Raw genomic sequence first — 12,432 nt, 5'->3', positions numbered from 1 at the left:
GTTTCGATGGATCGATTCGCCCGGTAAGTTATAGTTACGAGATGCAAGTACGTTTGTAGCGTCTTGTTCGACGGCAGATGTCCCACGGGCACCTCGGTACCGAGTTCTCTGTTCGACGGACCAAGACTCACCGCAAAAACTGACCAACCGTATTGAACCGAGCGAGGTTATGTCTACCGACGAACGATCGAATCATCGTCCTTCGTCCTATCTCTCACGGTAGTCTTTCTGGGAGAATAGCTGTTGCGAATTCGATCAGAGCAGCGACCACAGAATCTTCGAAATCCTCGTTTTCTCATGGCACGTCCATACCATTCTACAGCCTCGCGATTACTAGTAGCAAGGAATCCATCTGTTTAACGACAGATGCAAAATGCATTTCCAAGAAATGGTAGGAAAGAAAATGCGGCGAGTAGTAGAAAGAAATAGATATCATTGTGGTTAACGCCTTGCTAGGAGGTGAGGTTTCCGAGACAGGATGCCTCGCCTAGATCCTGTCTGGAGGCCGAAGGGAGGTCCTTCGAAGCGTGAAATCACTTCCAGTCTGAATATAAAGAGCGAAAAAACGAGTGTCCGTTTGTGTTTCGGTCGTTCCGTTCCACCGCCTTCGGAACTGCCTTGAAAATCGTTAAGCGCCTACTAGCCTTCTTCCTTTCGTGCGCGGAAGCCACGGATCGCGCATCGTTCAAGGCTCACGAAAGTGATTCCTCCTTAAGCAAATCAAGTAACCGCTGCTTGGCACCCGGGATCTCGCTAACGATAAGTCATACGGAGTGTTCTCGCATTTTAAGAATACCGGATATACGTACTGTTACTGTGGTATTCGACAGTGCATTATTAGATACGAATGCCTAGGAAGCCGAGAGCAGAACGAACTTACGATACATTGTAATGACTTACACTTAAAATTCCATGTCCCAGCAGTTCGACCACTGTGAGGTCCGCATTATCATGCGAAAGGCAAGACAGGCTTCGGACAGTTTTCGATCGCTCGCTCGAAAGTGCATCCACTCTCAGATAAGTGGTAGCGGAACGGCGCGGCGCGATGACTACGAGATCCAGGCGTTTTAAATTTATCGCGAAACGGCGAGACGTCCTTCCGCCAGTCCCGCTAATGTACCTCGCAAACTCTTGGCACGAGATACACGTTTTACGTCCAGCGCGCTAAAGAGATCACGGTGTACACGGACAATTTCAATTAAAAGCCACGAAATGATCGCCTTTCTGTTTTATCGAGAGAAACCAAGCCAAAAATAATCCTCCAAGCACCGAACCCTTCCGATTACCTCGCGTCTGCAACTGAATTATTTTTAACCGAAGTCTAATCCACAAACCAAACGACTTTTTCGTCCTCGATGGTACTGCAGACCGGGTGCTTCTTCACATTTCGTGGTACTGCCTTTTTTCCGGAAATAGACTTCCTTTCTCTGAGTTAAAAGCGCATACACCGCATCAACGTAGCACGTGTACAAGGTTCTGCGTATACGTCACGTATAGCCCGTGTGTACATATGGTGGTGGTGTATCGAAGAGCAGAGGGCCACACGCTCTTTCACTTATAAATAGACATACGTAGATGGATTAAGCGTATGGAATGCAGTTCGATGCACGAGGGGTTTTAAAACGTGGAAGCGCTGCAAGCGCGTTCTGCACCTCATAAAGGAGCCAAAGCTTCAGTTACTGCGTGAAACGTTGCGCAGAACGGTTCTATCGCGAAACGCCTCCAGGATCCGAATCTTTTGTCAACATGCTGGCTGCGAGACACAGGTGAGGCCATAGCGGTACGCGATATCGCGAATGCTTGTAACGCTTTGCTAACTCCCGTGCCCTAGTGAAAACTGGGACGGCGCACGATTGTGTTTAGAACGACTATCTCGCTTTGACTTTCGATTTTATCATCTTTCCCTTATTAACCACGAGTAAACGCGCGATCCCAAGGAAAAAAATTGCAAATTTGACGTTTAACGATAAATCGACGTAGACTCGTTTCGATTGAATCTAGTATCGCGGTACGCATAGGTACCCAGTTTTCACGTTCATAGATGGAACTCGAACGTCGCATGACGGTTTTTCCTAGCGATAAGACACATCCCTCCGGCGACCCTGAGATCCTGTCATATTGCGGTCGTTCCTGCATCCGGTAACTCACGAGAAGAGAGTACTGGTGACTAACGTTTCATACGGGATTTAACAGTGTAACGTTACATCGTTGGTTTGGTCTTTCCTGTGCTCCTCGAGTTCACAAGACGAGTCTTGGATTTCTCTGCGTACGAAAGGAGAGGTTATTGTGCGAGGGTTTTAAATTCCGAACAGGTTGAATGCACCCACAGCAACCAGGAGACACCTTTCTCTTTACTTTAACTATCTCGGCGAAAACAGTATCCATCGGAGTATGTCATTGTCGGTAGAATAATAGGAAGAGAATCTATACATTGAAGTATAGAATTGCTTAACGGAACAGCGCAGATAATGAGTCACGTCGTTAAATTCCAAGGCGATGGATAATATAGTAATAGAAGATTCGAAATTTCATAAAAATCGTTCAGAAGTCTAGTAGGTCAGGAGACGGCGAGTATATGTCCTTTTCACTTTCTTATCTCCCATTTATGAACCCCGTAGCGGAAGAAGTAAAAGGAAATTGGATTCGACGAACGAGAAACGCAAGTTTTGCTCTATCAATGAGAAACAAACGGATGATACCAAGTCGAGTGGTACGGCCAGCTAGGATAGGTAGAATAGAGTCGAATGTTTTGATTCGATTTATTGATGAAATGAAACACACGTTTGGAAATTTGTGGGCGTAGTGGTAAAAAGCTGTAAGAGGCCGTCTCGCGGCAAAGGGTGGTCGTAAAATTCATCGAGTCCACGCGACGCGTCACTTTCGAATGCTTGTATTTCTGCAATGGAAAGTCGGGGAAGAGTGTCATTTGTTAGGCGATACGTGGGCTGAGTAACGTCACTGACCTGCCGCAAATGGGCGAACGGTACGCGAACACGAAATAAATGTTAGATAGAAATCCGCAGCTGCGTCCGCGACCTACGTGAATCTATTTTCGTCCATAGAATCGACGGAAAAGCCGAAGAGGCGTCTAGATTCGCGACCAGCAGTGGGTGGTTTAACCTATTTTCAGAACCATTCATTGTCTTGAATTTACAATCGCAATTGTAAAACTTCCTGTCGAATAGGAATCGAAAGAGGAAGAGAAACTGTGTCAACTTCCGAATAATGATTCATCGATCACCGTGTTAATCGTTAAATGTTTGTAACGGACGCAAATACGTGTCGCGAAAGACGATTCTTGGAGTAGAGTTTTAAATCGATTAACAAGGTGACAGCGAGTCCATAAAGATCATTAGAGTTATACCGATAGAGTGAATCTTATTGCCAGGAATGGTATTTACATATACCATACGATTCGTAGAATGGTTTTTTGTTGTTATATCGTGCCTGGAATGCCCGGTTAATGAACTTTTAATAATTCTTGTTTACGGAACACGCTGCGTATAACTTTCCTATGCGCGTTTCCAAGCCATTATGAAAACTCTTCCACTAACGAGCATAAGTAATTATATGTATACTTGAATTACAGGTAACTGATAATCTTGTGCCGTTCATTTACAAGCATAACTCAGTCGTTAATTGTGCTGTGGTTAATGTTATTCCATCAGCAGGTCCGATAATGGGTACATATTTTAAAGCGATTACGCTCAAGCTATCGAATCGTCTGACATAACAAAAGCGAACACGATTAGCCGCTTTGCATAGGATACGTGATCTCAATCTCATCGCTCTAATTAATCTCAACTATTTTCAATTCGCTTGAATCGCACCGACTTATCTCTTTTTGCGTGTGTTTCTTGTATCTCATGCTGTCCGACATCACCGTCTCCCTGTTTCTATAAATGTCTCTTGACGACGCGACGCAGAGACAGATTGGTCACACGTGAGTCGTCGTTCGCTTTCCTACCGTAACTTTTCGCCCCTGGAAACACGTCCGTCTCTGGATGAAAACGTCCGACAGGAAACATTCCCGAGGGCGTTCCGAATTGTACGAGACCCTCCGTAACGATCCAAGCGACGTTTAAAGAGGATAAAGCACATACGTCGGAAGAACGGAATAATTTTTAAGGGTGTCGCCAAGTCGTGCAGTCTGGTCCCTAATGGGTAGGGTTCGTTCTATTTATTTTGCCTCTTTTCATAAAGGTCTCGAGATATCGAAGCACTTTCGGCATCAGAGTCATTTAACGCGATTCTCGAACGCGTACAAAGGACAAGAAAATGAGCAAACGTGTTTTGATCGATCGTAAGGTTGTCGAGCGAGAAGGTTAGGGTATTATTCGCAGGAAGTTCGGGATCTGAACCGTCCGTAGTCGAAATGGGACGGAATCGGAAAGACAGGTCCGGCTTCCTTTCTATATAGCAGCACCGCTTTCTTTTTGCACGTTTCATCGTCGAACGGAGCGTGACCGAGGTGATTCCTTTTGGCGGGAATACATTTCAAGGTCCGTGGATACATGCAGGAAGCGACAGTTGGCGAAAAAGATTTTAGCATATGTTGAAATCCGTGGCAAACAACACGTGCATCGATATTGCGAAGGAATGAATGAATATGCATTCCATTCATAAGAACGGCTTGGTATTTGTTGTATGCGATCGTTTGAGGAGGGCGCGATTTACCGTGAACCGTATGCGATCTCAACGATCGTTTCGATTAAAATGCCGCGTTGCCGGAAGACTGTAAAAACTGCGTGATTCGTGAGCAAACGAGAAACAAGTGATATTTTAGCCAGAACGAGACTCGCGCGTGTTTGCGGAGAAATTACAGGTTACCGATGTTAAATTCTTTTTTATCGTCGAACCTATCTCGTGTTCGCGAATTATGTAAAACAAATTTACCGTGCTCGTACAATTATCGATAAGGGAATTAAAGTCGAACGGCTTCCAGTGCGATGTTTGATCAAGTGATTTCAAGGATGAAAAAGGTCTGCGACAATTTCGTGCGAATGAAAAAAACGGAAAAGAAAGTGCGACGTGTCTCGTCCGATGACCAACACCGTTATGACAATGACAGTCGTTTGTGCGACTATAAAACACGATTCTTCATTCGATGTCGACAACTTTCGATCGTTTCGACGATCGAACGTTCGATACGAGCGAATGGTATCAAGAAAAACTATACGATTTTCATGATGTTGATAACAAACCAAGGCAAGGACACGATCAAACTTAAAGAGTTGTTTCGATATCGTTCGTTAACTTTCGCTTAGCAATTGTTTGGCGAAATTCCAATTACGAGAGGTGAGAGATCGTTTACGTCAAAATACACTATTCACTTGGAATTAATTCGAACGGGAGTTTGGATGTTCCGTAAAAAAATGCGTTTACAGTTGTACTTCTTTTTTGGTCTGTAACGGTTCGCTTCTCTAGCGTTAATATTAATCAGACACGCTCATCAACTGGACATGTTCATGCTGGTCACACGCGTGAAACGTTCAAGCTGATTGTGAACACTGCAAACTTTAACCTGGACGCTTTCCAATAATCAATTTCCCGTACCGCTAGATCAAGAATTTTTCTACTCCCAATCCAACCAACTATACTTTAGCGATCACCTTGACTGGATAATTATCTGTACGACTGATGCGATCCACGAACGTTAAGAATGCAAATGAACTGCACCGTATCGAACATCGGAGCGACCACAGAACGTTTCCTCGATGAAAGATTTCTTTGAGCCATCCAGTAAGAAATCATTTGTCAGTATAATTCAAGCGGAATAATTAACAACATAGCTAGCAAACATAGATAGCAACACACTCGATTCGTTCTTTGCTATTTCGTATTCGTTTAGATGAAATTAAGCAAATTCCGCGAAGAACGTGTTACATTTGCTTTTATCTTAATGGTTCTCTTTTATGGCTTTCGATTATAGCGATACGAGCCATTAATCTTATGTCTTATTCAGCGGTGATTTTATTCTTATTAACGATTTTATTTTTATTATGATTACTCGTTGCAGAAGTGTATCAAATACAAGTTAAAGTTAAACTAACAACGATTAGAACGATATGAAAGAATAACACGAGTCTGCATCTGGCTATCTTTTAACATCGATACATCTTTTTTCCTCGTCGATAGGGTTCGTTGAAATTCGAGAGGTGGGGTCGAGCGAAAAATTTGAAATATCAGCTGTCGCTGGGTACGCAAAATATTGATGGCACCGTTTAAAAGCGCTCCTGCTGGTCGAAGCGTTTCGAAAGGCGTGCTCGTCGTCGATGATCGACAGCTGCGTGGGTTGCTAGGGAAGAAACGAGTCGACAAACCGCGAGAACACGGTTTAAACGAGAATCATGATACGTGATATAGATACAAGAGATACGTGAAAAGTCTTTTTACTAAACACTCTTTATAGGAACTGATCACCTGTAAGGTCTTGTCAGTCAGTCTTCTCGCCAATGGTCAAGATACGTGGGAGATATTTATAAGATCGATTCTATATACCAGAACGGTGGAAAAAATTGATATACGCGCTTCGCGAAGATTTTGACGAAACGTATTAAAACGTTTTTTTTCACGTATCTGGCTGGTTGCTACAGAGTCACGAGAAAGAACAGAAAAAAGGCAAGAGGCAAAATTTATGCGCGATCTAGTTGAAGCAATTTCCTCGGAAGTTACGACGCGGAACACCGGCCCGGAACGGTATGGTAAGCGACGGTTGTTCTGGAGCCGTTAAGAGAGGTCGAATCATCGAAGGAAGTGTAAAAGGCAAAGGAAAACGAGAAAAGAAGATGTTCGACGATCGAGCTGCTAGGAGGTTGCTCTCTCAGCTGCCGCTTTTTTACAACCTTCGAAGAATTCTCCGGAGAATACGAGTATCTATATGTGAGAATTTCCTACCGTTCTACTTCCCGCCATTCTACCAACTATACTCTCACGGAAACGTTTCAGTTTTTCTCCTTGGCAACGCGAACAGCAAACCTCTTTCCTTGCTCCAAACAACTCGCCCTCGTGGTTCGTTCGATTTTATTCCAGCTCGCAAATATTGATCGATTGCTTTCGAACGATCAGTTTACCGCTTGAGAATAACAATTCGATACTCTATCCCGGTGACATCGATATAACTTCCGATCGGGCATACGATCCATCGAGAAAAACTATTCGTCGAACGATCACCCCCTTTTACGTTGTCATGTTCATCGATTCCTCGAAGATAGATATTATTCGTTGGAAAATCGATAATTTTCGTCATCAGAAAGGTGCTAGAGTTTCTTCCTAATGGATGACATCGATCCGCGAATACATGGGTTACTTCGTATTACTTTTGTGTATATATATCACATATTTATCTACAGAATATTTTGTATGACCAACAAACTGTAGCTCTGAAATAGAAGATAGAAAAGAAACACGTAACGCATTGTACTTTTGCGTTTACGTTTTCCTTGTCTTTCGTACGATAAGTATAAAATTAAAATTAAAATACCTTGCAAAGTAACCATTTCTCGGCCTGAGCGCCATAATACCTTTTTATAGAGCATAAAAAGATACGTCGATTAATGTGTTAAAAAAAAGTTGAAAGTTCCACTTACAAAGATAATGGCGACCTTAAAATCGTCAAAAGAAAATCTTCATCAGACCATGCATCATTGGAAATTTTGTTTTAGAAAAAGTTCCAGGACCATGGCTTAGTTCGTAGTTGCGTGAGTCACTTCGTATATTATAGATTATTATGTATCATCTTTTTCATCAATTGCACCATTTAGTATTATTGCGCACCATGCGGACAATCATTCAGTTAATGGGTATTAGCGCAGGCGTCTGTTGCACTACATAAGTAATAGTCTGCAAGAAGAATCTAGGCTACTCAGCTGCACCTGGGATACAAGTAACTATTCCGACTTTCCGTCAGTCGCAGTTTAAGCTTTGCACCAGCTGCATCGTCTCTGTTCCTCGCGTGCAATTCTAATCGCTCCTCTTTGTGCACTTATCGAGCTCTCAGCGTAGTCAGTTTAATGTCAGTAGTGTCTCTCAAAGTCGATGGATATGAAGTCAAAATGCAATACGGATTCGAATTCGGATACAAACCAGAATATCTCCGGAAATCGAGAAGTAACGAGCGAACGATCCAGGTTAGTTTTCAAGGTCGTGTAAAATAATCCCGTTATTTGCTAATATCACTAAAAATCGCATATTCTAACTTGGCCATATGTGCAACGTATTTTCAATGAAAGGAAGAAAAAAGAAGATCGATATACATATATAACGATCGAACGGTAACCATTGAGCGATCCAGTACAACGATAGAGAGATATTATTGCACATAGATGTATGTATATTGAGTGTCACATATCGATATCCGTGCGAATGCGCACTGACAGTATTTCTCGTTGCAATGTGCGCGCGCACTAAAATACCCCCTCGTACTTTAGTACCAGTCCACACCCCCGACGAAAACGATGGAATTATCGATCGCGTTGCTATTCAACCTAAGAACTTTTCGCTAGCTGACAGTTCACCGTAGAGACGGATTTTCGAGGAAGGAAAACACGCGTCGTTTCGATTACAGGATGAGACCAGACTGAACTGTATTACGTGTTAACGTGTCTGTGACCTGTGATTTGTGATCTGTGATAAAAAAAATTCGCGCGTTGAATCTACGACAATTTTCTTTCACGGACAGTGAGTAAATGAAAATCACGGCAAGAATGAATACTAATACTTTGATTAGTGCACAAGACCTTGGAAACATTCTGCATGAATTGATATTTTCAATGTGAACTTTAACCTTTTCCTTATCAGCCGGTTTTACAGCCGGTGAACAGATCATGCACGACATCAATTTTTATTGATAAAATTTTAACAATGCAAGTAATATAATTAGCGACATTTGTTTATAGAGATCCTCGTTATGAATAAATTGATTTGTAATATAAAATATCGTTACCGAAAACAACAAATTTAAAGGTCGAACAGGTGCATGCTTGTCAGCACGGATTCTCTGATTTACCGAGGGTGTTTTCGTTGAGTCATTCATTGCATGATTTATGCTACATGTTTATTCTTAGATTTATTCCATAGTAAGTTTTGCGCGTTATTGATTAACGTTGAATAATCGTGAAAAAATATTGATTTGCATACTTTAAACTTGCAAGTATTCATTATTTACAATGGCCAGTCCGATAATGAATAGGAATAAAATGAATGTTTTTTTGTAGCTCGACAACTTTTGCAGTTTGTGATTAACGACGTATACGAACAATTAATCTTAAAAGAATTAACTAACGCAGTAAAGTCAAATTGAATTGACTGTAATTTGTTACACACGTTTGTTTCTCTTTTTGTGTGCATAACCTTAGAAAAAAAGAAAACCAATTGCCTTGATACAATGTTGCATCCTTTGCTCGTATTCAACTTTCATTCTGGGATACCAAATTCAACTAGATGTCTAACATTAGTGGTTGCCTGTCTCGTAAGTATTTCAAGTTGATTGGGAAGCAAGAGGTTCATTAGATATTAGCGAAAGTTCCGATATAAAACCAGTTTATGATCGAGCATAGAAACAAAACGTTAAGATAGTAATGCCTGGTTTCGCGTGATAGCAATGTAGAGGATTAACGTTGATAGCAACTATTCGTATGGTTTTTGTAGAGAAGACTCGAAGAAACAGTCGTTTTTAGAAAAGAAATTACATTAGCAATATTCGCCTGAGAAACTGTAATTCATCAAAGATTTGATGTCATACGTAAAAGTTTATCTCGTTTATAAGTTGAATAACATCTATTATCCCGTATGCAATCTTACGTTCGTACAGGAAGTGATATGCATTCCAATACATCCGTTCAACGGCACATTGACCGAGAGTGCTATAGATTTCTCTTCTGTTCTTTCTTTCTCGTTTGCCAACACACGTGCGCAGGCTTGCATACTCTGCAACGCGGCAAGTCACGATACAATCACATTGTTTACACACTACAAAGAACTATTATCTATGCTAAATCGTGCGTAGCATTAGTAACTAAAGTTGTCATATACTCTTGAGAATTCCCTTATCCCTGTTTATGCATAGCATGTCACTTTCGTTTCTCTGCATAACATTTTAGTCTTCTATCATATATTTGTCATAGCTTTCTTTAATTTATTACCAGTAACTTGACTCGAACGAATCGTTTCTCTTTCTCCGATTCTTTCTTTTTAACGTAAACTTAATCTGAATGTGCGAAGGGCTCGACTCATGATGCAATATCCAAACATCGATATACAAGAGGGAAGAAGACTCCGTAGCGTGCGAAGAAGACTTTTTCAAGACGAAGACGATGATAACGAAACGGAATCGGTACGAAATTCTGGTGTCGAGGACAACTGTTTTTTTGAAGAGACACGAAAAAATCGAGAAAACGTGCGTAATAAATCAGACATAATTCATCTTGATCGGGAGTGATTTATTGATTGAATTTTCTTTGGATTGTATTTTCTTTTTGAAAACAGGCTAAGGAAAGGTGGAATTTCGACTTCGAGAAAGAAGAACCTCTACCTGGTCGTTATGTATGGGTGAAACTTGACCAGCACGGAAATGAAATCTGTAATCCGTTAGAGGCAAAAAATCGAATAGAAAATTTACAAACGATGCAAGAAGAAGACGTGCAAGACGATGACATTACGATGCAGGACCACGTGGAAGGCAAAGATGACGAAAAAATGACTGATAGTACGTGAACGTACGTAATTACAAAATACTTTGCTCATGCTGACTTTTTTGCTGATGCAAAAAGTTCCTTTTTGTCAATGGAACCAGAAAACAAGTTTTGTACTATGAAGTTGACTAAATTGGAATAAGTAAAGTTCGGATAGAAATTGCGAAGTTATTGATCGCAAAAAACACTGATTCGACTTCTAGTCAGAATAGACACGATTTAGTGTCTGAGGAGCTAGTAAACCAAAGTTAATTTTTTTATTTAAATTATTAAAAATTCTCACTCGTAACGACAATTCGACAATCGAATGTTCGAGATCATTTGTCGTGATATTTGTTATTGTATTATTTATCTTGATTTTATTCCATTTTACATGATTATTTAATATTGTTATATATGTGATTAGTAAACGAATGATATTATAATGTGGATAAATTATACAGATGACCTTGTACTTTTTACAGATAGATGAAATAATATATTATATTTATCTATAAGTTTATAATCCTGTGTGTGATTTCCAAATGCTTTTCATTTCTCCTACGTTTTAATAAAACAAAGCAACTGCGACACGAGATTCATACAGACGGATGGTTGGAAGCACATGGTGCATGACTTATGTGTGACCTGAATCTTAGGCACGAGAATAAGATGACACATCTGCTGTATGTATCTACTGAAGAAATGATACCGACGAATGAAGCATCCCTCTGCTATAGAATGACGTCGTTAAAATGTAACGATTACTAATGCCGGCGCTAGTTACACTTGATTCCACGAGTATCACGATTCCTTAAACTTAATCTCAAGTTCTCGTGAGAAGGCAGCGTGTGCACCTGGCATCGTTTCTTAAGAATCGTTCTTTTTTTTTTCACTTTACTCGCGCTATGGAAGCTGGCCACGATGATGGCGGTGTACCCATTGCCAGAAATTGCACTTCCGTTCCGCGAATTCCCACGGAAGTGGGTACAATCGCGAGTACGACAAAAGATATTTGCGTATAACGTGCACCATCTTCATTGTTCGCCCCCTCAACCATTCAATACTTCTATGCTGAACAACTATATGTGTATGTACTAACGGCTATCGCTAATGAAGTATCAATGAATGATCCTTACAAAGAACTTTCTATTGGACAAAATGAACAGTCATTCTATTAAAAAAAAATTTCGTTCATTCTCGTCCTCATCCTCAGTTTCAATCCACCACCTTGGTCTCGAATCAGATGATTTATCACGGCTACATTTTCACTCTATGGCGGCGTGCACGCGACGAGATAACATACATATACCAACGATAAACTTGGATTTGATAGTGAAATACTTTTACTGATGGAACAGGTGAGTCTTTTGGTAGTAAACACAGTGATACAGACGCAGCCACGCGTCTTCCGGTCGTCTATTCAGAATGTATAACACAAGGCTTCCTTGAGAAGTAATCTAGAATAGACCTAAGCTCATCGTTTGAGAGATGGACGTAGAAAACGTTATAAGAGGAAACGGTGCATATTTATTTTCCATCCTTCGTTTACGACAAACCATGAGAAAACACCTGTGCAACGGAATACCTTGCTAAACGGGTACCCCACCTAACCGCAGATGAAAGAGAGACGGTAGTCTTTGCGAAACGCAAAAAGGATTGTTTTACGCGACTCATTCGCTCGTTCTCCCCTCATTGAGATGCATCCGGTGCCACCCTCACCACTTCCTGGATGTTGCGTGGGATTTTCATTTTCGACAAC

At 41.1% G+C, this 12,432-nt stretch overlaps 1 protein-coding gene across 2 annotated transcripts; it reads left to right on the top strand.

The window, feature by feature from the left end:
* Positions 1 to 1,667: 1,667 nt before the first annotated feature.
* On the top strand, positions 1,668 to 11,138 carry LOC117206495 (cyclin-dependent kinase inhibitor 2-like). Of its 2 annotated transcripts, none has more exons than XM_033445882.1 (3): positions 1,668 to 1,766; positions 10,222 to 10,396; positions 10,486 to 10,743. In XM_033445882.1, exons 1-3 carry the CDS (start codon positions 1,747 to 1,749, stop codon positions 10,711 to 10,713), a joined length of 423 nt encoding a protein of 140 aa, XP_033301773.1. In that variant the 5' UTR covers positions 1,668 to 1,746; the 3' UTR covers positions 10,714 to 10,743. The 2 variants fall into 2 exon arrangements, with proteins under 2 accessions (XP_033301773.1, XP_033301772.1); XM_033445881.1 differs by lacking the exon at positions 1,668 to 1,766 and adding an exon at positions 7,892 to 8,129 and having other exon boundaries at positions 10,486 to 11,138.
* Positions 11,139 to 12,432: the final 1,294 nt, after the last annotated feature.

Source organism: Bombus bifarius, unplaced genomic scaffold (genome assembly GCF_011952205.1).
Source record: "Bombus bifarius isolate JDL3187 unplaced genomic scaffold, Bbif_JDL3187 scf7180000008008, whole genome shotgun sequence".
Taxonomy (NCBI): Eukaryota; Metazoa; Arthropoda; class Insecta; order Hymenoptera; family Apidae; genus Bombus; species Bombus bifarius.
The sequence above is the reverse complement of the archived record's forward strand: the minus strand, read 5'-3'. Positions and strand labels throughout refer to the sequence as shown.